This window comes from Cervus canadensis, chromosome 3 (assembly GCF_019320065.1).
Source record: "Cervus canadensis isolate Bull #8, Minnesota chromosome 3, ASM1932006v1, whole genome shotgun sequence".
Lineage (NCBI taxonomy): Eukaryota > Metazoa > Chordata > Mammalia > Artiodactyla > Cervidae > Cervus > Cervus canadensis.
In genome coordinates, this window is record NC_057388.1 from 11,457,208 (window position 1) to 11,485,149 (window position 27,942).

The following is a 27,942-nucleotide window of genomic DNA, read 5'->3' on the forward strand; positions in this document are numbered from 1 at the left end:
GGAAGACACCTTCAGACAGACAGACACACACACACACACGCACGTGCGCACGCCTGGACAGCTGATTTTGTCTCAGCTGATGAAGTTCGCAGTTGTGTTCAATGAGGAGGTGGTGTGATTGACCTCCCAGCTCTGAGCTGTTATCTTCTCCTTGTATGCAAGCTGGGCTCCCATTAAGAAAGAGAGCAGATAGAATACTCCATACTAATTGAGAATTCCAGTTACCATATTTAATTAATTCGTTCTTTTTTATTCAAATAAAAGGCTTATTTTTCATATTTAATAAGATAAATTAGTATTGTTATTGCCTGTCCCTCCCAAGGAAACCCCACAAGTAAGTGGCCACGTTCTGCTGAGGATATGCCATGAGAATTAAGCACAGACAAAACTTGGGCTTTAGTTAGTCTTTACTATAACTCCAACTCTTTAATAGTAAACAAAGATGTAAGTATAAGACATCAAAACATGTCATGTATCAGTAGATCTGAGTCATAGTGGTCACACTGGTGGAGCTGAGGTCACTCACATTTTAAGGAAATATAATCTACCCTGTTTCACTGGAATTCATGCTCTGGCAGTTGGAAGGCAGACATGAGGCTTATTTTGTGCAGAGTGTATTCACTTAGCTGAAAACAGCTTTCTTCTCTTACCTGTACTTGGCATTTTTAAAAACTGTTCACTTTCTTTTAATGTTAAAAGTGCTATGTGAACTGAAGGGGTCCTTTCATTGCTGAAATAAATTTACTCTATGTGTCACACATTTTGGGGTCAACATTGCTGGTTAAATTCCCTCAGAATTAGCAATTCATAGAAAATTAGTTGTTGAGACGCTAGCACACCTGCATACCAGAAGGGCCATTTACAGCTCACAGTATAGGGCTCTGTGGTATAAAGTGCCTATGAGCAGCTTCTTGTCATACACGGAGGCCACAGAACTTCCCTGGAGAACAGATCCATTGTTGGCATAAACTGTAGTCACCGTAGGCTTCTCAGATAAAATATTCTGGATGCGGAGAACCTATTCAGGAGATATGAAGGATTAATATAAACCACCATCCACCCATGCCACTCAGTCATCAATAATCTTGCACAAAGACACAATGATTAAGAGGACAAGCTGTTGAAAATAGCAGTTAGCAATTTTGTTAATGTTTAAATTACTTTGTTAAAACCTCAAAGAAAGTACTTTCTTAAGCCACCGAGAGACTGCATGCCAACACCAGATTGAGTGTTATTACAGTAATTGAGCATTAATAGAAAAACTTCCACACTAATGTGCCTACTTTAGCATGAACAAAAGTCGTGCCATGCAGTGAGCTGACAATAAGCCAGGTATTTAAAAAATTGCCAGTATACCACACAAGGAGGGCACATCTTTAGAAAAAAAGATCTTTTGACCAGCTTCTACCATCATTTACTACATCAAAAGATTACCTTTCTAAAAGTATTTGAACAATGTGAAATTCTGCCAATTATTGGCTTAAAGTAATTACGAAGCCAACCGCCACACGTTTATTGTATTATTGGTTTAAAAGGACTAAACAGACCATCCCTGGGACAGTTTATTGTATTGTTAGTTCAAAAGGGTTTGAATAATTAAGGTTTAAAAAGTAAAACATATAAAAACCTCTGATGAGGGAGGATTCTTCGGGTCATACACGAAGAGCTTCTGGCCATTAGGATGACAGCCTACCAAGACGTCCCCCGAGGAAGGGTCAATAGATAAATTATCCACCAGTGTATCCAACTTGAGTACCTTCCAAATGAAAAAACGTCAACATCTAAATGTCATGAGAAACCTCAATTAGATAATTTAGGGCTAACCTTTCTTGCCCCTGTGCATATGGGGAAATTATACCCATCTCCTGCTTCCACTCTTTAACACCAATATTGCATAAAATAAATTTAACACACTCGTTTAGAGTCACTTTTCATTCTTCCTGAAATTAAGAAAGTTAGGACAATAATCAATCTCTCTAAAAAATGAACCCCTTTCCCCCTTTAAAAGATGCACAATGATAGGTTAGCTCAAGAAACTCATTCAAATAAATTCTTCATCAATCTAAAATATGTGTTGTCAAGCAGGAAGAAAATAATAATGGTGTGGAACCCAATTTCCACCTTCATTTATTATTGAAAGAACTGACAACTTGCATAAATCTTCATTTCGGAATTCATCTATTAGTCTTTTCAACTGTGAAAATTTCTTACTGGAATTCATCGGGTGCCATCAGTACTTCATGGAGTGGGCGCTAACTCTGATGCAAATGTCCCTCCCAACATACAGCTGCATGTAATCAGTCATGACTGTTCTTGTGACTTTGGGAAACAAGAGACTTAGTCAATTATAGACAGGTAGCAGTGAAAAACCCAGAGTAGCAACACTGACTATTCTGTTTTAAGGGAGGTATTGTTATAATATAGTATGACTATGTAATTTCAAGATTAATGTCAACTTTAGTTATAGAAAGAAATATTTTACCTTCAACTGAGTTAAATTCATATTAGGGTGCTTTTCCAAAACATGAATTTCATGAGCCAGTATATCAGCAACATAGATGAACCTTTGCAGGAAGGACACACTGGTTAGAGCTCCAAGCCAAGATAAAGCTTCATTAACACAGTGGGAAGAATAAGTCTTAATAACCTGCCAAGAAGTTAATCAATGATGGGCCCTCAAGGAAAGCCTGATAAAGGCCAACTTTTATTTAAAAGTAAGCTTTCAAAATCAATTCAGTGCTGCTACAACAGTCATGGAATTGTTAAATTATTTTTCAAAAGATTGGTAAGGAAAAATAATATAGGGCAGCATTTAAAATATCAAGTCTGTGGGGTGGGAGGTGGGAAGAAGGTTCAAGAGGGAGAAAATATATGTATACCTCTGGATGATTGATGTTATTGTATGGCAGAAACCAACACAGCATTGTAAAGCAATTATCCTCCAATTAAAAACAAATAAATTAAAAAAATATATAAAGTCTGTGATATTTGCCACTGAAGGGACAATAAAACAAATGTTTAAAAAAATCTTTTATATTCCACAATATAATTTGATATTTCAAGAGCTCATATACATGTAGAAATATTTGGTATAAAACAGAAGACATTTATTAACATACTGAGAACTTCAAGCATTAGAGATAAGTATATACTCAGAATAATTTGTCTGCATCTAAGGAGGGTGAATTAATGGACTGCTTTACCATAATCTTCCTCACTGAATTGACTGTTCCATGGCAACTGTTCTATTGAGCAATTATAATGGGTAAAACCATGAACTCAGTATTGTGACAGATATAAACATGACGAAAACAGCTGTTTTTCCTGAAAAGTTTATCATGTGTTGTGGTAATTAGATGGCCTGTACACATTAAACAAATAATACAGCATGATGGTACCATAAGACATATTTTGGGTTTAGAGACTGAAGAAATATCTAACTCCTGAAAAAATAGAAGGGCTTACAAAGAAAGGGGCATCTGCAGTGGATATGGACTGAGCGACTGGATTTGAGGATATGAGGACAAAGCATCTTTTAGGCAAAAGAAAACATGTGAGCAAAGGTACAGTGAGCAAGAATGAAAGAGGCAGGTTTGCAAAATACTCAGCTCCTGTCTAAAGCGTAGTAAGTATGAAAACAGTAGAAGAGAGAGGTTGGAGCTAGCCTATTAAAGTCTAGCCCTTTAGCCTGCCTTGATTTGGAAAGCAGTTGGGGTCCACTGAATTTCTGGAATAACAGAGTGTAATAACAACAAACGGTCGGCTCTGTGCAGCAATCACTAAGCATGTGGTTTGTGCCTGGCTGGGCTCAGGGTGAGGAGTCAAAGGTGAAGCAGACACAGGTCCCTCTTCCAGAGGTCTTAGAAGGGCAGTGGGACACAGAAAGACAAAATTGGCAATGGTGAAAAAAAAAAAAAAAAAAAATGGACTGAAGACAAAAGGGAAGAAAGTGAGAGTGAGAACTCGAACCAAGCAGGTGTCAGTGGAAAGGAAGAGGGGCTGAGGAACCACACGCAGAACCAGTGTGACCTGCTCAGTGGCTGGGCAGGAGCAGTGAGAGAGGAGTTAACGCTGGACCCCCTATTGGTATTACTATTTCCAGCCTGAGTGACTGGAAAGTTTGACTCTCATAATTGAAAGATGAGAGTCGGGGAGAAAAACAGATTTGGTGGGAGAGGTTGGATTGGGTCAGTTACAGACAATTTGAAAGATTCTACATCCATTTTCTGTAATCAACAATAAAGAAGAAACTGTCATGAAAATAAAGACATTTAGTTGTCAAGGATGGCAGATTTATTTCATGTTATATGTGTAGTAGTTTAAATTGTTCAATGCGCTAACCTAGTAAAAGGGAAAATTAATAAAGAATCTAATATCCTTTCTATAAACTAGAGTTGGACATATAAAAGTAAAAGAATTTGGGGGCGGAATTTGGCACTGTAAAAATTAACATTTAAAAGGAGCACTCTTTGGGCGAGTAGTTCTATTTTGAGGAGTTTGTTCTACAGAAACACTCGTACAAATGTGCAGAGGGAAGGGGCTCATAGCCCCAGATTTAGCCAATACCCAGTAGGCATTTGAACCTCGGTCTATATGACTCCAAAATCTGAAGATTTAACCATTATGCTGTCATTCTCCCTTGGGGGGAGGTTCTGCCTTAAAAACATATGGATAAGTTTCAGTGGTAAAAGAAAAATAAAAAATGTATTTTGTACAGAAAAGAAAATCATATATATTCATAGAGAACTGGCTAGTTTACAGTCATCCTTATAATGGAATAAAACAATAAAAGCCAATAAAACAATAATATATTTATTTAAAAGAAAAACATCTACCTTATATTTAAATATGTATATATAAATATGAACCCATTTTATAAAAATTTACATTTATAAAATTAAATTCTGTAATGATATAGTTGCTGTCATTGTTAGCTGCTAAGTCCTATTTGACTCTTTTTGCCACCCCATGGACTGTAGCCCACCAGGCTCCTCTGTCCATGGGATTTCCCAGGCAAGAATACTGGAGTGGTTTGCCATTTCCTACGCCAGGGGATCTTCCTGACCCAGAGATCAAACCTGCATCTCTTGTGTCTCCTGCATTGACAGGTGGAGTCTTTACCACTGTGCCACCTGGGAAGCCCAGTAACCTTGGAAGGCCAATAATGTATTACATATATGTATTATAATATCATAGCATTATAGTAATAGTTATAAATATCATATATATTTATCATAGACCAAAAATAACAGGTAAGCTATTTCTGCCTTAAAAAAAAAAGAGCAAAGTAAAGAATTTCACCGAGCACTATGACTAAAAAGAAATGAAAATACTTCTATAAGAGCTCATACTTTTTATCAGGTGAAATATTGATCCCATTTGCTGAATCAAATCCTTCTGCTACCACTTTAACTTCATTTGGACTGTAGTAAACAACATTTGTCCAGTGTAAGTTCAAGTATGTTTCCAAATACTTTAAGAAAGGATCAGAGAAATAGTGGTCATTGGTAGCATAGAAATGTTCTGGTCCAACAGCTATGATATCATTCACACTGGAAGAGAAAAATAACATGTGAGAGAAAATGAAAAGCCAGTTGGTCTCCATATTAAAGATTAAGTATCCAGAAGGTTTACACAATATGTGCCTTAAATTTCTGGTAAGAGGTTCCCTAGGAAAAGCTCAGCTAAAATCACATAGGTATAGTCATATGTAACCTACTATAATATCATATGCTGGAGAACAACTTTGTACGGTACCAAGTAATCTGAAGACAGATCATTTAGCAATTATAGCAGGATTATTACAAAAGAAAAAAGAACTTAGTGCCGATAGAGTGTGTGTTTTTGACAGCAAGAAATGTAAGGTTTAAGAATAACGTGAAAGGACACAGCTATTCATCGTACAGAGCTTGATGGAGCCTTATTGGCTGGTGAGGTGGTCGGGCTGTCAATAGCATTTACCTAGCTTCCATTTTTCTCAGTTGCTGGATTTTCTTGAGTTCCTTTGCTTAGTTATTAGTCAAACTAAGGTTGACTGTTCAATTTCTACCTGACTCGCAAAGCCGACCTGCCAAGAATGAACAGGCACTCAATAAACACTTCCAGATAGATGGATGATGAAATTGCCATAGTGCAGTGCTTCAGGTGAGAGATTTATATGCTGAAAACAATTACATTTTTAAAACCAGTTAGGTAAGGGTGTTATTAAATTTAAATTCCAATTACCCTATGCAAAAATTTCTGAAAGAGTGGCTTTCCCCTTTGTTAAAGAAAAAACACAGCTACAGGGAAGGTGGGTCCCCTCTTTCTGAAAGAGCTCCCTAAAGCAAAGGCTACCTAGAGGGTACTTATGCTCCTATTAATTAGGAAGTGAATTTCTGGAAGAATGGTTGGCAGTTACACACTTAAGTTCTAGACAGATAAGTAGATACTAAAAATATTTATCAACTTCAAGCTTAAAAGATGCAGCTGAACCTCCTTTAGTCACATTATCAACCAGCTGTGTTCTTGAAGTAGCAGTGACGCACTCCCAATTCTGTAGGGCCAGTAGCCCATGGCTACCTTGTGAAAACATTTCATGTTAGTTCCATACTAAGCATACAAACTCCATATAAAGCAGGCTACTCTTCCTTGGCAGGACAGGTATTATTATTATTTGTGTGATGAGTCATCTGAAATGGAAGGTGACAGAAGGAACAATGGTGAGGTTTGTCTTCTACTCTTGAGATGGCTCTGAAAAGCAAATCCCCTGCAGTCCAGCATTTCCTCATTTCTCAAGCGAGCCTGCATAGCACACTGACGTCAACTTTTCCTGCTCTGCAAGGAAACTACTGTTGTTTAGTTGCTCTGTTGTGGCTGACTCTTGAGACCCTATGGGCTGTAGCCCGCCAGGCTCTGTCCGTGGGATTTCCCAGGCGAGAATAGTGGAGTGGGTTGTCATTACCTTCAGGGGATCTTCCCGACCCAGGGATGGAACCAGTGTCTCCTGCATTGCAGGCAAATTCTTTGCCACTGAGCCACCAGGGAAGCCCATTCTTCAAATTAAGGGACAATTAATCTCTACAGTATAGACTAGAACAGAAAACTCTCAAACCATGCAATTCCTGCCTCTTTTATTTAGTAGATTATATGAATATAAATTCAATTAGTGGATGTCACGGTAGAAATTCTGAGCAAGTTTTTCTGGGACCTGAAAAGGTCTCATGAACCTGTTATATTTCCCAGTTTGAAAGGATGTGCATTTGAGAGAGTTTCTAACGACTCTTTCTTGGGGGTTAAAAAATCTGTGTATGATTTAATCACTTCAATACTGAGTTGAGTTTGGATAATATAATTTTGTCATGGCTAAAACACTGGTTTCATTCAAAATTTTGCATTCATGTAAATATTTATGAAAAGTAAAGTTGCAAGGAAACTATACATAGACATATATATGTAAATATATGTATTTGTTTATGTGTGTGTATGTATGTATGTATTTCAGCTCTTACAAAAGATGAAGGACCATGATATGGAATTTCTGAAAAAGGTAGCAATAAATCTGAGAATGAACAAAAGGACTAATTACCTTGGAAGAAGCTCATGTTTGATTGTTTTTAGATGCAAAAGAGAATTTTCTTCCTCTTCAAATTTAAAAATTTCTACTGTATTTTTGAATTCTGGATGGTTTACAACAAAGAGATAAACGGTGTCATCTAAAAAAATGAGAGAATAGAGTTCATTTACAAGATACAACCGTAGGACCTCTGGGTAGACACTGACATTTAAATACCACGGGCAAGGAAAGGCTGAATGTGTAAGCTGTTAGAGGACCTACCAGATCATTCTTCCCTATCTTTCCCATCACTGTCTTTCTAGTGTTATTTATTGATCATTGGTCTCCTGACCTTTAAGAAAGAGTGTTTCTCACTCTGTATACAGAATTCATGGATAATCTGTTTATAGTTTAACTTAGAAATCTCTTTTTCAATGCAATGAAAATAGATATATGAAAAGGTTATGAAATCTAAACACTCTTTCAGGTGTAATTAATAACTATTAGAAATTTCAAAATGTAGCATAACTTACTGCCAGATGAAGAGGCAATGTTGGACTTACTCATATGAAGAATACAGAAACAATTCATGAGTTGTTTTCTTATACAGATATGATCCAAATCTATTTTCCAGTCATTTGCAAACCACTGTTTTGTTTTGTTTTTTTTAAATGTTGGTAGCTCATCAGTTCTTACCACTGTCTATGAAAGTGCTGATACCATGTGGATTAAATAAAGCCAAATTAAATCCACGGCTGATTCTTAATTCCAGTGCCCTTGGGTTTTCTTCATTTAGATCCATCATTAGTATTCCTCCAGGCTTATCTGGTGCAAAACTGTGAAGGCTTGGACATTTTAGACCCTTTTGAAAACAGAGCAAAAGTTAAATATAAAGGCTTAAGTATTTTTATGGGCTAAAGTAGCAACTATAAATAAATGATACTTTGGCTAAAGGTGCTGGCATAATGCTAGAAACACAAAGAAAGCAGAGATGAAACAATAAGAAAATAATAATTGGGGGGTGGAAGGCTGAAAGCCAGACAGTATCTGATATTTCTGAGTTGAAGCAGAGATGAGGGGTTTAGTCTCCTCAGAGGGTAACCAGAAGGCTGGTGGACGTGAGATAACAGAGTTGAGGGCGGGAATAAACTGCTGTCTGACACATAGCCATCCTCTCCCGGCTGGGACATCAGGTGGAACTTTGTCGCATTTTTTCATCGCTAGATCCTAAGGTTGGATCAGTGCATGGCATGTACTCAGGCGGTCCTTTTCCCACTGATTCTAAATGTTGCTTTTATCATGTACTAGATCCTTGTTTAAATATTGGTCTGTCTGGGGACTTGTGCCCTATTTCTGTGCTAATATGTGACTTTTTAATTACTATAGCTTTATTCATTATATATATATTAGTATGTATATTATACTATATACATATTTAAACATACTATATAGTTATCCCACACCACATTGCTTTACCTTACAAAATAATCTTAAATATATCTGCTCATTTATTTTTCTGTATAAATTTCAGAAATCAAGTGGCTGTTCAAATGAAATCTTATTAATAGTAGCAGTAGTAGTAGTATTACTACTACTACATTATCTGTTTGGTTTTTCCTAGTGCATGGGAAAGTCATTGAGTTTTATATGTTCGTTTTGAATCCAACCATTTCACTCAACTTCCTATTAGGTCTAAGAGTCTGTCAGTTGAGTCTCCTGGACGGTTTAGAAAAACAAGTAATCACGCTGTCTGAAATTAATGGCACTTTCGTCTTTTTTCCTACATCATATTTCTTTTTCGTGTTTTCTTGGGTTATTAAGAACTTTAGTAGATTACTGATGGTTACAGTGTTTTAGGGCATTTTCTTTTCTAAACATTAATGGGAAGGCAGTGAATGTTTCATCACTAAGAATGATGTTTGCTGTAGGTTTCTGGGAAGTTTCCTTCTACTTCTAGGTTTTTTTTTTTTTTTTAGCTTTTAATTTATTTCTGCTTTATTGACTATGCCAAAGCCTTTGTCTGTGTGGATCACAATAAACTGTGGAAAATTCTGAAAGAGATGGGAATACCAGACCACCTGACCTGCCTCTTGAGAAACCTGTATGCAGCTCAGGAAGCAACAGTTAGAACTGGACATGGAACAACAGACTGGTTCCAAATAGGAAAAGGAGTACGTCAAGGCTGTATATTGTCACCCTGCTTATTTAACTTATATGCAGAGCACATCATGAGAAACGCTGGGCTGGAAGAAGCACAGGCTGGAATCAAGATTACTGGGAGAAATATCAATAACCTCAGATATGCAGATGACACCACCCTTATGGCAGAAAGTGAAGAAGAACTAAAGAGCCTCTTGATGAAAGTGAAAGAGGAGAGTGAAGAAGTTGGCTTAAAGCTCAACATTCAGAAAACAAAGATCATGGCATCCGGTCCCATCACTTCGTGCAAATAGATAGAGAAACAGTGGAAACAGTGGCTGACTTTGTTTTTCTGGGCTCCAAAATCACTGTAGATGGTGACTGCAGCCATGAAATTAAAAGACACAAAGTCCTTGGAAGGAAAGTTATGACCAACCTAGACAGCATATTAAAAAGCAGAGACATTATTTTGTCCACAACGGTCCATCTAGTTAAGGCTATGGTTTTTCCAGTAGTCATGTATGGATGTGAGAGTTGGACTATAAAGAAAGCTGAGTGCCGAAGAATTGATGCTTTTGAACTGTGGTGTTGGAGAAGACTCTTGAGAGTCCCGTGGACTGCAAGGAGATCCAACCAGTCCATCCTAAAGGAGATCAGTCCTGGGTGTTCATTGGGAGGACTGATGTTGAAGCTGAAACTCCAGTACTTTGGCCACCTCATTGGAAGAGTTGACTCATTTGAAACGACCCTGATGCTGGGAAAGATTAAGGGCAGGAGGAGAAGGGGACGACAAAGAATGAGATGGTTGGATGGCATCACTGACTCAATGGACATGAGTTTGAGTAAACTCCAGGAGTTAGTGATGGACAGGAAGGCCTGGCCTGCTGTGGTTCATGGGGTTGCAAAGAGTCGGACATGACTGAGTGACTGAACTGAACTGAATCAGGAATGAGAGTTGAATTTTATTTAATGCTTTTTCAGCACTGACTGAAATAATTGAGGTCTTTTCTCTTTTAAATTTTTCAAGTCGTACTTTACACAAATTTAAAAGAATACCTTCCCAAGTGAAAGTGAAAGTGAAGTCACTCAGTTGTGTCTGACTCTTTTCGATCCCATGGACTGTAGCCTACCGTGCTTCTCCATCCATGGGATTTTCCAGGCAAGAGTACTGGAGTGGGTTGCCATTTATTTCCTTCTCCAGAGGATCTTCCCAACCCAGGTATCAAACCTGGGTCTCCTGCGTTGTAGGCAGACGCTTTACCATCTGAGCCACCAGGGAAGTCCAAAAACCTTCCCAAAAACCTTACTTTATGCTCAAATTGTATTTAATACACATTTTCTCCAATTAAAAAATATCTATCAAATTATACAACTTCAAGATCCAACAAACAGAATAAACTGGAATTATGCTATTGTTCCATGGCACTGACAGTTTAGTGGTTAATAATCTGTCTTCTTTATCAATGTACCATAAACAGTAGCGTGTCGATGCACGGGAAGCTCTACCCGGGATGTAATAACTCTTCATGTGCTCTTAGTCGCTCAGTCGTGTCCGACTCTCTGTGACCCTGTGGGCTGTAGCCTGCCAGTCTCTTCTGTCCATGGGGGTTCTCCAGGCAAGAATACTGGAGTGGGTTGCCATACCCTCTTCCAGAGGATCTTCCCAACCCAGGGAGGGAACCCAGGTCTCCCGCACTGCAGGCGGATTCTTTACCGTCTGAGCCACCAGGGAAGCCCAGTAATACTGGAGAGAGTAGCCTAACCTTTCTCCAGAGGATCTTTCCAACCCAGGAATTGAGCCAAGGTCTCCTGCATTGCAGGTAGATTCTTTACCAGTTGAGCTACCAGGGAAGCCCCAATAACTCTCCATAATTATCTTAGTTTAAGATAGCATTTAAACCTGTTTTTATCTTTTTAAAATTTTATTTCCACTTGTGGTAAAATATACATAAAATTTACCATTTTCACTATTTTTAAGTGTACAGTTCAGCAGTTTTAAGTACACTTACACTGATATTTAAATCTCTATTCTATTCTGTGTCATCCAAGTCCTCATTAAATGTGGTGTTAGTTTTGAGGTTGCCCCTAATTGTTGAATGGGATGGGTTAATGGGCTACAGTGCTTGGAAGAATAAACAAATGCCACGATGTAGGAGTTACTCATTTAGAAAAGAGCACATACTAGGAAATATTAGAGACAATGCTGAGTAAATTTTAAAAATCAATAAAATGAAAGTAAATCATTTTAAATTAGTAATAAGTCATATAACCAAGGAAGGATAAGAGAAAATCATGCAGAAGAAATTCTTCTTGACTTGACTACAAGAGCACTGTGACTATATTAGATCTCTCAGCTAAAAATGGCTGTAGATTTATGTATTTGAAGACCTCGCTCTTCCTAAATAAATTCAGATTTATTCTTACAGGGATAAAATCTTGAAATAGATGAGTTCTGGATTACCCAAATCTCTGAGAACAGCTTTTTTGAAAAAAAACAAAAAAAAGGCACACAACTGCCTTCTACTTTACTCCAGATATTTGTACCTTTGGTTATGTATAATGCTGACGAGGAATCTCAGTGCTTTTCCCTAAGACTGTAAGCCATATGTGGAAGCACATGCTTCTACACAAGCCCAGAGTCCTCCCAGAAATATAATTTTACTCATTGTGAGTAGGTAATTAACTACAATTTTTCTTTTAAACTTGCAGTTTGAAAATTTAATATAAATATCCATGCTTCTGCCAAAACCTACAGTATTTCTTTTCTCCCTCCGTGGTAGACAAGCAGCTGCTCACAGGCTTTCACATAAAAAGCATCAAGAACCTGAAGAGTGTTCTAACCCTCATTCTCATCTAAGCTGTGTTCTCTCACCCTTCTCGTAAGTCTGACAGCTATTTTATTAGTGTCGCTACTGTCTTCTAAAGCATCTCCAAGTTTTTCACAACTCTCCCTGAGTCTCAGAGTCTGAAAATAATGGCTGCTGAGAGGGAACAGAATACCTCCAGGCTGCCTTCAACGTTGGATACTTTTTTCTTGATTTAAAAGATTTATTTATTTATTTGGATGCACTGGATCTTAGTTGCAGCATGCAGACTCTTAGTTGTGGGATGAGGATCTAGTTCCCGGGATCAAACCTGGGCCCCCTGCATTGGGAGCGAGGAGTCTTAGCCACTAGACCACCAGGGAAGTCCTGAAGTTGGGTTCTTCTTTCTCAAGAAAAGTGGAACCCATGAAGATGCTGAAGTCCATCACCTTGGCTCATGCCAGGGAGGAGAGAGGTAGAACTTCCTCTTTGGCCCATATATACAGTTTTCCAATTAGAATACATATTGGTATAACCTAGCATCACTCTGGCCAATCTATTTTAAAGTCTTTAAAATATATGCCTGAAAAGATTGTTACTTTTCAGGTTATAAAAATTAAGGCAAAAGTGAAAGGTAAACTCAAATCAATGACTTTCCACTGATGATAGGCTTTTCATCGGGGAAAAGAAAGAAAGAAAAAGCACTGGGCTTCCTTTAGGAGTTAGTATATTGTTCAAAAATAAATAACAGCAAGAATGCTAGCTTTAAATTGAATGCTGAATGGAAAGAAGGGTATATGCTGCATTTAAAATAGCACAATGTAGTATCAATATCCACAATCATGCTTCAGATATCATTTTTAATAACAAACAGATTGCACTGGAATATTTTAGTGCAAGGCAGTGGGGACATAAAGAGAAGTCAACTGGCAACGACTTTTTAATCCCTATATTTAGAGAAGCTGGAGGTAAATTTCCAAGATCCTGTTTGACCTGTCTTTTGTTTTCAGAATATAATTTTGAAAGTGAGGAACTTTAAAAACAAGTGACTGCTTTGCAGGCCTCATGAAACTTCCTTGTACTTCTTCCACTGAGATGGAGAAGGAAGATACTCACCACACTAAAGAAAGCCAGACCGTTGGGAAGTATATCAATATCTTCAGCGCCGGCTTCTGTTAAGTTCAAGAAATAGATAAATGTCATGTTCAAATTCTGTGATTTGTTAGGTAGAGCTTTGTTTACTTTATCAGTGTCTGTATCTTTTAGCACGGTTCCCATTTTTTCTTCCAAGGAACCACTCTCTTTAATAAACATCAGTCCAAATCCTTTCCTGCAGTGAACTTCTGACTTTAAATATTAGAGATTTTATGTTTACTCAAATCAAAGTCAAGTAATCACTACATTTCTAGCTACGAGACTGAAAAAGTTGACATCTGTACACTCTTATGATAAACAGCCAGATGTCTATACAAAAGTAATTGACATCAGGGGAATATTACTTTCAGAATGAAGGACACATCATCATTTAACCATGCAAATATCTTGTCCCTTTCTCTGCTCATTCAGTCTGAAGCAAACACAGACATTTCTCTCATTACCAGAGATAAAACACCTGGGATTATATAGTCCCTCTTTACAAAACAATGTCTGTTCGATCTCATAAGCAAAGAGCTTTCTGTTTAATCTTTAAATTTAGGTTTTAGATTTAAAAAAAAAAAACTGGCAAAAGAAAATTAATGAAAAATACCATGCACCTAAGCCAGTTGAAGCTTCAACACAGTCTCTGAGACAGACTACAATTACTATTGATTGTTTATTGATTGTCTGCAGTACACTCCACACAGCACAGCAAATAATTAGACATAAGACCTTCCCAGTGGTCTCACTGTGTCAATTCCATGGACAGATAATAGACCCAAACACAAGAAAAGAAGAAAAATGCCTTAGATTAAGCCAAATCATGACACATTCTTTGAGTCCACAAAATTCAGTCTTCCCCTTTAAGCCCTCTCCAGAGTATGTCTCCAAGATTATTTCTAGGTTGTCAAAAACAAACAGCACCTATCCAGCTATTTGGGTTTTGCTTCCTGAGTTTGCATTTAGCTGCACTGCCTCTAGTATTGCTCATTCCATCAGCAACAGCGGAGAAAAGCAAAAAAAAAAAAAGAAAATGTCAAGAACTTCACTTCATAAAGATGACCCATATGCTTCTTTTCTCAGAAAGTGGAGAGATATGTCTAAGCATAGTGTGCTGGAAGAGTTCTTAACCTCGGGTCTGTGGAGCCACAAATGGGTTTTAAAGACTCTATGAACCCTTTGAAATTCTGTGCAATGCAAAATGTCCTGTACACGTACAGGTATCTTCTGTGAAAAAGGTTCTATGCTTTCAGCAGATTCAAAAATGGGTCTGTGATACCCACCAAAAGTTCTATGGTGCTTCTCAACTGGTAAAGAGCGAGGACCAAGGAACCCTTCACCACGTACACACACAAAAACACACACATATGAACACACATGTGTACACACCATTCTAGTCCAAGTTCTGCTTTCTATATCCATTTAGTAGGAGCTCAATTAATTAAAATTTGTTGTTCTTGAAAAATTATTTAAGACAGTTTCAATGTGTACATGCCTATACACACAGACAAAAAATATGTACAAAAAAAACAATGTTTTTTTGGGTGGTGGGATTTTGGGTTGAGTGATTTTCCTTTTACTCTAAACTTTTCTTTGTTTTAAAAATTTCTACAAAACATATTCTTTCAATAATCAAGAAGAGAGCAACTTTTTTAAAAGATATTTTCACTTCGACCACATTGCAACTTCTGTTTCATCCTGTTGCCTAATTTCAAGGGAAAAAAGTCATATCTGTAGCTTCTTTAGAATATTTTCCAGATCTAGTCCCCCATCTTCACCTCTATAGCCAATACAACAGTAGGCGTTTGTCATCTCATAACACCCTTTCAGTATGATTATTGTAAAAGTAGTCAAAGCTGGAGATGTTTTTTCTCCTCTAATTCAATAATAGAAACAGTAGTATTATTAGTAGTAACACATAACTATTAACATATATTGTGTTCACCAAGAACCAGGCTCCTTATAAGTACTTTATACATGTTAGTTCATATAATTTTCATAACTCTAAGAAGTGATAATATCTCTTATTTTAGCATAGAGAATATTGAGCCTTTGAAAGGTTAAGGTCACAAACTGGGAAGCTGGGATTCAAGTCTTTTGTTCTCACTTAAAAGTACATAGAAACAAATACAACCTAACATTTAATGAAATTTCTCTGTCAGAACTATCCCCTGGTTCCTTTCTGAGAACACTTGACTTTGTAAATCCAACTGTGGTCGATTATGTATGTTGGCTTTTTCCTCAAAATGTTTTCTTCCATGCCTTTCACCAAGATCTTCATCAATTCATATGTTGTACTTTTCTTTCAAACCTCTTTCAAACCATCTTTCTCTAGAAAGTCTTGTAACTTAGCACATCTGATTTTGATCCCTTCTTATTTCTTTAGCAATTATCTATCTGTGTCAGAGAAGGCCAACCCCTCCCCAGGATCCATACTTCCCTTATTGCTATTCAGCTACATGGCAACATGTGTGTGCTTGCTCGTTCGTATCAGACCCTATGTGACCCCATGGACTCCTCTGGGGTCACATGTGGCCCCATGGACACCCCACCAGGCTCCTCTGTCCGTGGGATTTCCCAGGCAAGGATACTGGGGTAGGTTGCCATTCCCTTCTCCAGGGGATCTTCCTGACCAAGGAATCAAACCCAATTCTCCTGCATTACAGGCAGATTTTTTACCGACTGAGCCATCAGGGAAGTCCCTCTTGCTGACAGAGGTGGCTGTTTGTCTGAGTTCGAGTTAATGAGACATGAAGGTACAAGGTTTATGCAACTACTGGGTAATACAGAGTAAAAATATCTAGGTAAATGTTCTTCTACCCCTTCCTGCTGGGAAACGGCAACAACTGGAGTTCCAGTCATGGACCAAGGTGGTACGTTGACAAGAGCTGTGTCACTTCATCAGCCTTGGTCTCAGAATGACCACATGAGATACAGTCATCTAATCACCCTAGGCCATTTGCTTGCCTTTGGACTGTCACATAAAAGAAAATCAATTTCTTTCTTCTGTAAGTTACTCACTCTAATTTTATAACAGCTGATCAGCCCTTCATACCCAACAGAGTATCTAAAATGTAATGTAGCCTATTATTTTCCACTTTTTTGGTTCACTAATCAGATATATGTGTTAATGACTCTGGAAGAAGATACTATATTGAAAAAAATTGCAAAAGTTATTTAACCTCTCTGAGCCTTAGATCCTTAACTGTTATCAAAAGAAAAACAAAAAATATGTCCATATCTCACACAGTGAGTTTTTCTGCTTTCCTTTTCATAGGTAGATTGCAAAGTACTTGATGACAAGAGCTACAAACTTTAATGCTTACAAAAAAAAAAAAAAAAAAACTCAAGCAGCAGTTATAAAAATCTTGACTGCCAAGTGTATAAAATCATTTATTAACTTAAGAAAAATAATCCATTCAAAATTTTTAGTCCAGGACTCTGAAGGCCAGCATTTTCAAAGACATTTTTAAGTGTTTTAAACTTCAAATAGAATTAAATAGCTCTTTAAGCATATTTTTTATTATTTAGACATAGATATCATGCCAAATCTTAGTTTCTGTTAGATACACTAGAAAGGAATAAAAAAAAAAATGGAATAAGTAGTGAACTTACTTTCTGACCCCCCTGAAGGCACATATCCTGCATGATACGTGGTGGTGATTGTTGTTGTTTAGTCGCTCAGGTGTGTCTGACTCTTTTGTGACCTTATCGGCTGTAGCCCGCCAGGCTCCTCTGTCCATGGATTTCCCAGGCAAGAATACTGGAGTGGGTTGCCATTTCCTTCTCCAGTGGTAGTGGTTATTTATTTATTAAAACAGACATGAGATGATATGATACGTATAAAGCACCTAAGAGTTCATTTCCAGTCATGATGAATGTAGCCTTGATATGTGTGTGTGTGTGTGTGTGTGTGTGTGTGTGCAAGTGCGTGTTCCTTGATGGGGATGGAGGGGGGGTGGGGGCAGGGAATATGGTCTTACCTCCTGGAGGGATTAGCTGGCCTCAAGTGCATGACTGTAACTGTTCCCAAAGTGGAAACTAAAAAGAGAACTGTATTCCCTCTGCCTACCATGAGAAGTTGCTTTTGTCCATATGGGGAAGTGTATCCTACTAACCCTTTGTAGTCAAAGACCACTGAATAAGCAACTGTTGTTAAAAACATATAACCACAAGCTATTATTAACCATTATGCATCCCTGACATAGCTCCTCAACAAATGTTCACATAGTGTATGGTAACCAGAGAGCAAAAGCAAAGAAGAAAGGGAAAAAAAGAAAAATACAATTCTAATTAGATCTAAAAATGTATCCCAAACGTGCTTCTAATCATCCAATGTCTTCGCGCCACTGCCTTTTGAAGTGCCTCAGAGACATTAAATGCTTCACAAGAAGGGCCATAGGTGACATATTTCCTCATTCTTCCCAACTGCAGACAGCAGCTCGCACACATCACAACATAAAGGTCACAAACACAGCCAGACGCCTGTTCAGAATACAAATGTTGTTGGACTTGCTTTTCTCCGAGGAGCTCTCTGTCCCAGTGAGTTGCAGCAGCAATGCACTTGGCAGCCTGTCCTGTCTTGTCATCTGTCCCACGGAAGGTGGGCTTCACAGATGCAAGGCTATTTAACAATTTTACAATTATTAACTCGGTAGCAAAAGTAACCCCCAGGATTGCTAACTCAACCTCCCAACCTGAACAGGTCCCTCTCAGATGCCATCTGGCTTCTGCTGAGTGACCAGTTCCAAGGAGCTCTTCCTGCTTGCAGCCAGAAAGAAGGATGCATTTGTTGAGATTCTCGGGGCTTCAGACAACCTTAATTTTAGGACAGTCTGCGTTATCTAGCATAGACTTTTTCAATCCAACAGCTGGGTATTTGACACTGAGTTTGTATCTTCCTGCCAAGTGTTTGGGCAACAAACAAAAAGGGGAAACCCCAGGAGAAAGAAGTCACAGAGTCTAGTGAAGGGAGACAAGACTAGGAAAAAGGACAAAAGTAGCAATGGGAAAAGGAGACAAGAGCACAGGGAAAACATGTGTAGAGAAGGAGAGGGGGCAAAACTAGAAAGAAACTCTGAAGTAGAAAAGGCTGCTCTGAAAACTAACAGGTTTCATGAATTGGCTTCCTGGTGGTTCAGCAGTAAAGAATCTGTCTACAATGCAAGAGACAAGAGTTCGATCCCTGGGTCGGGAAGATTCCCAGAGGAAAACATGGCAGCCCACTCTAGTATTCTTGCCTGCAGAATCCCACGGGCAGAGGAGCCAGGCAGGAGCCTGAGGTCCACTGGGTCTCAAGGAGTCAGACGTGACTGAAATGACTGAGCATGGGACGGCGTGAAATTGAAGCCTTCTTTGTGTGATCCAAAAAAGTTCCACTACTTTGTCTTTGACAAAAGTGCATTATGAATCCTCTCTGGAGTGAATGTGGTTGTACATATGAGTTCCTGAATTTATTCGTGTTCCAACCCGAGGGCAATTTAGCAAACACTATCAAAACTTTAAAGATATGTGCTAACTGAACAATAATCCCACTAGTGAAAACTTATCCTTCAGGTAAAAAAAATGCAAGAGCTATATGCACAATGATGTTCACTGATTTGCTTGTAGTTGCAAAAACCTGCAACCACTCAAATGTGCTTTAAGGAACTGGTTAAACAATAATGGTACATGCAAATATTAAAAAGAATGAGGTAGGTCTATTACAAGTGTTAACGCGGAAATCTCTTCATGTTCAGAATGACGCAAGTTGCAGAATATAATTTTATACTAAGAGGCCACTGGTGAAAAAATAAATATATATGCATATATTTGCTTGCATTTGCACTGGAAATACCAGAAAGGATAAAATAGAAACTGTGTCTGAGGTTACTTTTGTGGGAGATGGAAATTTTTTTTAAATGTAATTATTTACTTTTTATTGAAGTATAGTTGGTTTACAGTGTTGTGTTAGTTTTATCCATACAGCAATAGTGATTCAGTTACATGTGCATATATATATTCTTTTCCATTACAGGTTATTACAAAATACTGAGTTTAGTTCCCTGTGCTACACAACACACTGGACCTTATTGTTTTGACTGATTCTCTGCAACCCCACGGATTGCAGCATACCAGGGTTCCCGGTGCTTCACTTACTGTTTATCTTTTTTATACATGGTAGCGTGTATATATTAATCCCAAACTCTTAATTTATCCCAACCTCCCCTTCCACCTTTGATAACCAAAAGTTTGTTTTCTGTGTCTGTGGCTCTATTTCTTTTTTAAAAAATAAGAAAATTACTTATTTATTCATTCCTTCTTGACTTCTGGCTGTGCTAGGTCTTCCCTGCTGTGTACAAGCCTTTCCTAGTTGTGGTGAGCGGGGCCGACTTGTGCGGTGCCGGCTCCTCATCGTGGTGGCTTCTTTTGTCATGGAGTGTGGACTCGGCGTTCAGGCTTCTGTAGCTGTAGCTCAGGAGCTTTAGAATGTGGTCTCAGTACTTGTGGCCCACCAGCTTAGTCGCTCCGTGGCATGTGGAATCTTTCTGGACCAGCGATCGAACCCGTGTACACTGCATTGACAGGTGGATTCTTATCCACTGTACCACCATGGAAGTCCCTCTCTCTGGATCTGTTTCTGTTTTATACATAAGTTTATCTGTGTAATTTTTTTAGATTCCACATGTAAGTGGTATCATATGGTATTTGTCTTTGGCTTACTTCACTTAATATGATCATCTCTATTTCCATCCATGTTGCTGCACATGGCATTATTTCATTCTTTTTTAATAGCTGAGTAATATTTGTGGGAAGTGGAGATTTTGTTAGGAGATTTTTATTTTCTATTTTATAATTTCTCTTCCTTCTGACTTACCTTCACCAGCTAACTCCTGGGCTAGTGTAACATAGAATTCAGTTGCCACACACGACAAAGAATACAGACCTGACAAAAATAGTTCAGCAAAGTCACTAAACAAGCAAGAAATCTAACAACAAACATAGGGTTGTACAAATAATTAATAAATCACAGTGCGAGTAAGAGAGAAGAAATACAGGGTACAAATACAGAGATCAAAAGAGATGAAAAGGTTTTGCTGATCTAATGTGATTTTTCCTCTGATAAACAGTAATTATGTGCCAAAATACTCTTAGTGAGTTTTTTAGTGTTAGTGGCCAAACAATGTGAGCTGTGTAACAAGCATTTTCTCAGACTCACCGATTCCTTTAATCAGGTGGCAGTTAGGAAGGTCTACAGATTCCACTTCTCTGGAGGCTTTAAGTCGATTCCTGTTTAAAAAAAGAAAAAAATCTATCTGTTTATGTATCCCTGCTTTGTAGCAGAAAGGGTTTAAAGAGGCTTACAGCAATACAAAAAAAAAAAAACAACAACACAGCACAAATCTAAAGCGGATAAAGGAGAAGATGGAAAACAAGAGTAGGAACATAAAATAGCACCAGAACTGAAGTTAAAATAAAAATGCATATCACAAAGTTCTCTATGTGAACATGGGTCATAAAAGGAAGCCAATAATCCAACAAATACAGCTTTCAATGCACGTTCCTATGCAAATATAAACATGACACCAAGTCCCACTTCTCATAGCTCTTGTGTTGTGGGAAGAGCCACAGATGTAGAACCAGAAGACTCAGGGGGGCAGAAAGCTGCTCAGACCCTCTGCAGAATGACATAGTGACTGAAAGCAGGCCGAGAGAGGACGGCATTGTTCAGAGCCTGGCTCACAGAGGATACCACGTAAATACTTATTAAGAGCCTGAGGAGTGCTCGCTTCGGCAGCACATATGCTAGGGTTGGAACGATACAGAGAAGATTAGCATGGCCCCTGCGCAAGGATGACACGCAAATTCGTGAAGCGTTCCAAAAGTTTAAAAAAAAAAAAAAAAAAGAGCCTGAGGAGCACCGACTACTCTAGCAAAACTCCTTGCTGTTGTCATTTCGTAAAAACAGAAGGGAAGAAATAAGGAGAAAATGTTGAGCTTTGGTAAAGCATCTTCACTCATCCTTCCCACCCTGGAGCAGCAGCCCACCACGCAAGGTGGACAAACACACCTGGGCTCTGCTGTCTGAGGGCTTCCCCTCTTCTCATCGTCTCACCTTCTCTGTGTTCTCTGCGCACAGAAATAACGGCAATCGTGCACAGAGTAGCCTGCACTTTTCAAAGTGGTGCACGCATACCACACGTCTAAGGGACGGAAGGACAGCGTGTCACCCACCGTCTCTGCTCTCTTCACAGCCTTGCCTCTTCGGACTTCTAGATGCTGAATATGGGGAAGGCTGCTGTTTTCTGGGCAAAATGGAAGAAACCGCGGCCTGGGTTAACTCAGAATTACCAATAGGGAGTGGCAACTATGTATTTTGGCAGTTCACATATACATGTGTATATATAATATGAAAGTTTCTAATTAGAGTGTTAATCACTATGTGTTTGGAATCCATATAACTAAAACAGTATTAAATTTCTTAAGACAACAGAGCAATAAAGCAGTGAAATAAAAATAAATGAATAAAATAAATATATAAAATATATGGACATAATAGAAAATTTAAAATAACCAACCAAAATTTTAAATTAAGCAGTAAAAGAAAAAAAATACAAAAAGATCTCAAATCTGTGAGCCCCAGGAGTGACTTACAGGGAAAACAAGTATTTTTTTCAATTAATTTTTATTGGAAAACAAGTATATATTTAGCCTAACATAAGTAGTAGCAGTTAATACTAGTGATGAGGATGGTGCTGCTGATAATCATGGTGATAAAAGGTAATCAGTTATAAGAAGGGCTAACATGTATCGAAAGTGCTAGTAGTGAAAGAGGAAGACCATGTTTCTGTCATAGCAATAAGACTGCATGACCTTTGGCAGGTCAATTTAGGTCTATAGGCCTTATGTGGGATCTTAGTTCCACAACCAGGGATCACACCCATATTCCCTGCACTGCAAGGCAAATCTTTAACCACTGGACCACCAGGGAAATCCTAACATGAGGGTTCTTAATTTCAGGCCCAGTGACCTTCGTGGAGTCCATGGGTAAAATTCAGGGGTCTGTGAATTCAGATGGGGGGAAAAACACATCTTTAGTTAAATCTCTGACTGAAAGTGAGTATTTCTTTTGATGATGAGTGTAGGCAACAAACCACTGAGCTTTCTACTAGTAGTACCTGTGACCGTCACTAACAGAAACTGCACACATTGTTTCATAACATTTTAGTTGTAGATATCTCAAAATACCATTTATACTCATCTCTGCTTCACAGTACCTGCTGCTGCTGCTGCTGCTACATCGCTTCAGTCGTGTCCAACCCTGTGTGACCCCACAGACGGCAGCCCACCAGGCTCCCCCGTCCCTGGGATTCTCCAGGCAGGAACACTGGAGTGGGTTGCCATTTCCTCGTCCAATGCATGAGAGTTAAAAGTGAAAGTGAAGTCACTCAGTTGTGCCTGACTCTTCACAACCCCATGGACTCCGTCCATGGGATTTTCCCGGCAAGAGTACTGGAGTGGGGTGCCATTGCCTTCTCCATACAATACATGCTGCTAAGTCGCTTCAGTCGTGTCTGACTCTGCACTGTTAGGTATTCAACGACCTCTAGATATATTTAAGGCTTATTATATCCTACGTTAGATTTTTCAAATAGTTTGACAATAGAATTTAAGTCAGTTGTTATTAACTTAGATAGTTTTTACGTTTGGTTTATAATCCTGTGTATTTTTATCTTATGCATTTAGGAACATGATGCCGAGAAGGAGTCAAGGCTTCACCAGACTGCCAAAGGGATCTGTGGCACAAAAATCTAAGAACCCTTGTTCCAACATCATCATCATCACAGGTAACTATTACTGAGCACTTCCTGTGTGTCTGACAGTGTTCTAGCATTTTGCAAGAATTAACTCATTGATATTTTTACAGCCCCTATATGGGGCATAAAGTATGATTACCCCCATCCTACAGATTAGGACACTGAGGCACAGAAAAGTGAAATAAAAAGCCAATGAGTCAGGTAAATAGTGGAGAATTCAGGCTATCTGGCTACAAGGCATGAACCCTTAACCAACAGTCATCAGCATGAAAGGAAGCTCTATTTCTTTCACTCAGGAAAAGGCATCACCTTCAAAGTGGGATGAGACGGGGGTGGTTAGTGATTACCTTGCTTCATATTGTGGTAACAGTAAAGATGCACCAGGCTGGTGTGTCAGCAGGGGACACAGTTTTCTTACCAGGTTTGTTCCTTATCGCACTGCCTTTGAATTTACAAACCACTCGTGGGGCTTTATCTTTTAAGTGCAGACTTAAATTCAAACAGGGGCTTTATCTTTCACATACAGACTTGTAAAACCCCTTGGAATTCACTCCCTCATCCCCTGTAATGCTCTTACTTAACTCAGAGTTTGTGCTCAGGCTTGTAAAGCTGAGGAAAATTTGCTCCAATGGCAGAGAAGAGAGGAGGCTACAGGGAACTGGGGCAAACTGTATTTGGAATCGGAAGACCTGACTTAGAAGTCCAGGTTTGGCACTAACAATTGAACTAACTAGTTAGCTTCTCCAAGCTTCAGTTTTATCAGATATAATATAGGAAATATATAACATAATATAAAGACAGATACGAAGACTGGGAGAAGGCAGGAAGGTAAAAGGGCTTTCTTTCCAAATGTCAGTAAATGTTTGTTTAACACCAAGAACTGTTGACACTTTCAACACAAAGACTAGCACACAGGGCTTCCCTGGTGACTCAGTGGTAAAGAACCGGCCAGGCCATGCAGGAGACACGGGTTGGATCCCTGATCCAGGAAGATCCCACGTGCTGTGGAGCAAACCTTGCCCCACAACTACTGAGCCTGTGCTCTAAAGCCCAGGAACCGTAACCGCTGAACCCACGCCCTACAGCTGCTGAAGCCCACACACCTAGAGCGCATGCCCTGCAACAAGAGAAGCGACCACAATGAAAAGCCTGTGCACCGCAACGAGAGAGTGGCCCCCACTCTCTGCAGCTAGAGGAAAACCCGTGTAGCGATGAAGGCCCAGCACAGCCATTTAAGACCCGCACACGGTAGTCACACAGTAAATAAGGCGGGTGGTGGCTGAAAAACAGGCTGCCCCTTCAGAAGTGTTCATTGGATAGCTTCTTGGTGGAGTTGTCATAAAAGATGTCAGGCAACAAGGAGAAAGTTCAGATGCTTATTTCCGGATTTCCTGCTCAGGCACAGGTCTCTTATGCACTCAAGTCTTATGATTCATTCAAGGCTGTGTGCTTTGGAATAGGGAGCACAGACCTGGAGACATTTGTGTATTTCTGTTTTCCCCTTTATTGTTCAACTAGGGAGGAGTGGAAAAGTTGGGTATGATATGCCACCCTCCTCTGGGAACCTTAGCCAGTTATAGTTCAGAAGGAAATAGACAACTCTGATTCCATTTATCCATCCATGACATACTTATACTAAAATATTATTCATTGCTTATCTGAAATTTAAGTGGGCAGCTTGGGGGAGAGAAATAACTTGAGTGCCAAAGTACTATCTCTAAAAATAGAATAATGAACTAGAAGGCACTGGATGAGAGCGAAAAAAAAAAACCGAAAATCTGTTTTTTGAAGAGCTTTTCTCTTTGTGGAGGTGGGAACATGCTGCTTTTCAAAATACTCTAAGGGACTGAAAGGAGAAATGCATTTAAGCACTCCACCAAACTTTGTAAACAGTAGGTAGTTGATATTCTGCACTTACAGGGTTGCCAGATAAAATGTGAGTGAAATTTGAATTTCAGATAAATAATGAATACTATTTTAGTATAATTACATCCTAAATATTGCATGGGATATGTTTATACTAAAAAAAGATTTGTTGTTTATCTGACATTCCAGTTTGACTGGGTTTCTTGCATTTTTATTTGCTAGATCCGTCCATCCATCATTCCCCTCACCTTCTCACATTGGCCAATATGAGGCTTCAGTTGACCAGTGAGGTTACAACCCTGTGAAGTCACTGCTAAATAAAGTTTATTATAGTCAAGTCTTTATAAAGAAAAGACACATTAAATTTTAAATGACCCATCAGGTACAGTCTGTATGAATAAAATGTATCTACTTTGTCTTAGGTTTGCAACCACATTTATCATTCAAAGGGACTTAAATTTAAAACCTTAAGATTTTTAAGAAGAAAAAATTATAAACTGAGAAAACTTCAGTTAATGGAAACACTGGTGGTTTGAACCATAGGGATAACCTAATGAGCTTGTGAATTTTAGTGGGAGCTGGATAGAGCATACAAAATCATCCAACTCAGTAACCTTCTGCAGAACAGGATAGTTGTTTATATAACATGAAAATTAAGCTCAGTGTGTCCATTTCTTGCCAGTGAACGTTCCTCCTCCGACTCTGACCCTTCCTGTTGCACAGACACTGTCCTCCTGGCAGATGAAGCTACAGCTAAGCCAGTTGAGCTGGAAACTCTAGCATCACCTTTGACCTACCCCTCATCCCCCAGGCTTCCAGAGTTTGGGCCAAACCACTGCAATACTTTAACTAGTTTCCCCAGGTCTTTTTAGTCTCCTTCTGGTACTTGTCAGCTCTAACTTCATATGAGAATTATCAGGAGAATTTTTAAAAATAAGAAATACTCATGCCTGGGCCCCACTCAGAGCAACAGGACTGGAACTGCTGGGGGTGCTGTCCAGACAGCAGGCCTCCTGGAGATCCTAAGGCACAGCCAGGACTGCGAATCACTGCTCTACTCCAATCCAGCCTTCCAGGTCCGCTCTTGCACAGTCCAGCTGATTATGCTTTAGAAAGTTTAAACAGGCTCCTGATTAAAAAATAAAACACACAGCAAACACTGACAGTTCCCTTTGCCTATCAAAGCAGGCCCCAGTTTCTCAGCATACCTTTAATAACCATCTCGAGACCTAGCCATCCCCTGTCCCTACTGTTATCATCCCGTAACTTTAAGCTCCCCTCAGATCCAGACTTCCTCACATCAGTCCCTTTGTTCACGCACCAACCTCCATCTGGGACTGCCTCCTTCCTGCCCACTTGGGTTTCACCCATCCTTCCAGGACAATGTCAAATGTCTCTTCCTCCTGAGCTTCAACTTCAGTCATTTTTCCTCCTTAAGCCTATAGAGGTTGGTTTGTACCTGTCCTGAACATGCTGATCGTCCCTGTAGCTCAGATGGTAAAGAATCTGCCTGCAGTGCAGGACACCTGGGTTTGATCCCTGGGTCAGGAGGATCTTCCGGAGAAGGGAACAGCAATCCACTCCAGTATTCTTGCCTGGAGAATCCCATGGATAGAGGAACCCGAGGGGCTACTGTTCTGGGGTCGCAAAGAGTCAGACACGACTGAGCGACTGACACTGCTACAGTGAACATCCTAGTTTATCCCTCTGCTTATGTCTCTCCTTCCCTTTAATAGGTTAAGACCGGTGCCTTACTCTATTACAGGAGCCTCACAGAGCACAGCGTACAGAACAGATGCTCAGCATTTCTGGAATTTTTTCGCATAAGGCTTATATAATTTGAATTGATAATTCGAGGGCTGTGACATCTGCCTATCGCGTTTTTTTCATAAGTAAAATGTGAGAAGGACTAGGCGTGCCCTGTTTGGCATTCTGGCTTCACGGTTCCCGGACGAGGAGATAAATAAGGAAGTGATGTAAGAACAGTAGCTGAATATTTCAAGTATCTTTGATCTACTGCGCCAAGATTAGAGAGCAGAGGAAGCTTCTCCAACGCGGCAGGGGAGGGATGGAGAACAACTTTGTTAAAGACAGAGGCTGGTTTGGGCACCAAAGAGAAGCAGGATCCGTGACCTGAAATAAATCTTTATAATTAAAGTTTCAGTGCATGAGTAATAGTGTTGTTTTCAAGTTAAAGCACGAGGTTTGCCCTTAAGTAAACTGCACGGCACAGCTCGTCAACCTAGGTAGCAAAGAACTTTGTGAGCAGCAAAAGCTTGTAAACTCTCCAGGAAGTCTCGCGATTCAGCCCAAACTGTGTGGGGTTTTGCGGGCGGCTGGGGGTGGGGTGGCGGCGCTCGGCGGGCCGGGGAGCAGAGCCGGCAGAGAGCCTCCCCGGCCCCGGGCTCCCGCACGAGGGTCCCCGCGCCCCCGCAGCCCCGGCCACCCCGACCCTGCGCACCCGGGAGGGCCCCTGGCCCCTACCTGAGCGCCAGGAACCTCTCGCCCAGCAGCGCCAGCGCGATCCCCAGCAAGCTCAGCGCCAGCAGCCGCCCCATGGCTCAGGAGCCGCGCCGCCTCGCTCCGCGGGACCGGGGAGCACTGTGGGCGGCGCCGCGGTACCGCCGGGCCGCGCGGGCTGCGCTCCGCCCCGAGCCGCCCTGCT

At 39.8% G+C, this 27,942-nt stretch overlaps 1 protein-coding gene, 1 long non-coding RNA gene and 1 other non-coding gene across 3 annotated transcripts in view; 2 read left to right on the forward strand and 1 right to left on the reverse strand.

The window, feature by feature from the left end:
- Nucleotides 1-27,143, forward strand: part of LOC122438111 — a 40,924-nt gene extending 13,781 nt beyond the window's left edge. The window contains exons 3-4 of the long non-coding RNA XR_006268448.1: nt 23,341-23,441; nt 27,014-27,143. This is a non-coding gene — a long non-coding RNA (uncharacterized LOC122438111). The remainder of the gene's footprint in view (nt 1-23,340; nt 23,442-27,013) is intronic.
- On the reverse strand, nt 390-27,913 carry PON2 (paraoxonase 2). Its single transcript, XM_043462646.1, has 9 exons — nt 27,762-27,913; nt 20,813-20,883; nt 13,594-13,649; nt 8,231-8,396; nt 7,568-7,694; nt 5,352-5,552; nt 2,483-2,564; nt 1,628-1,756; nt 390-1,018 (listed from the first exon to the last, which is right to left on the reverse strand). The coding sequence occupies exons 1-9, from the start codon at nt 27,833-27,835 to the stop codon at nt 860-862; spliced, it is 1,065 nt and encodes a 354-aa protein (XP_043318581.1). The 5' UTR covers nt 27,836-27,913; the 3' UTR covers nt 390-859.
- LOC122438978 lies at nt 21,376-21,482 on the forward strand. The gene has a single exon (XR_006268722.1). It is a non-coding gene; the product is annotated as a U6 spliceosomal RNA (small nuclear RNA).
- Nucleotides 27,914-27,942: the final 29 nt, after the last annotated feature.

Excerpts from the sequence above, each read along its gene's own strand:
- PON2 (XM_043462646.1), bottom strand. The coding sequence starts at position 27,835 with ATGGGGCGGCTGCTGGCGCTGAGCTTGCTGGGGATCGCGCTGGCGCTG. Across the intron at positions 8,397-13,593 it reads GTCTGGCTTTCTTTAGTGTG|GGTCTAAAATGTCCAAGCCT; the intron begins GTGAGTATCTTC and ends TGTTTTCAAAAG. Across the intron at positions 5,553-7,567 it reads AAACATGAGCTTCTTCCAAG|TGTGAATGATATCATAGCTG; the intron begins GTAATTAGTCCT and ends TTTCTCTTCCAG.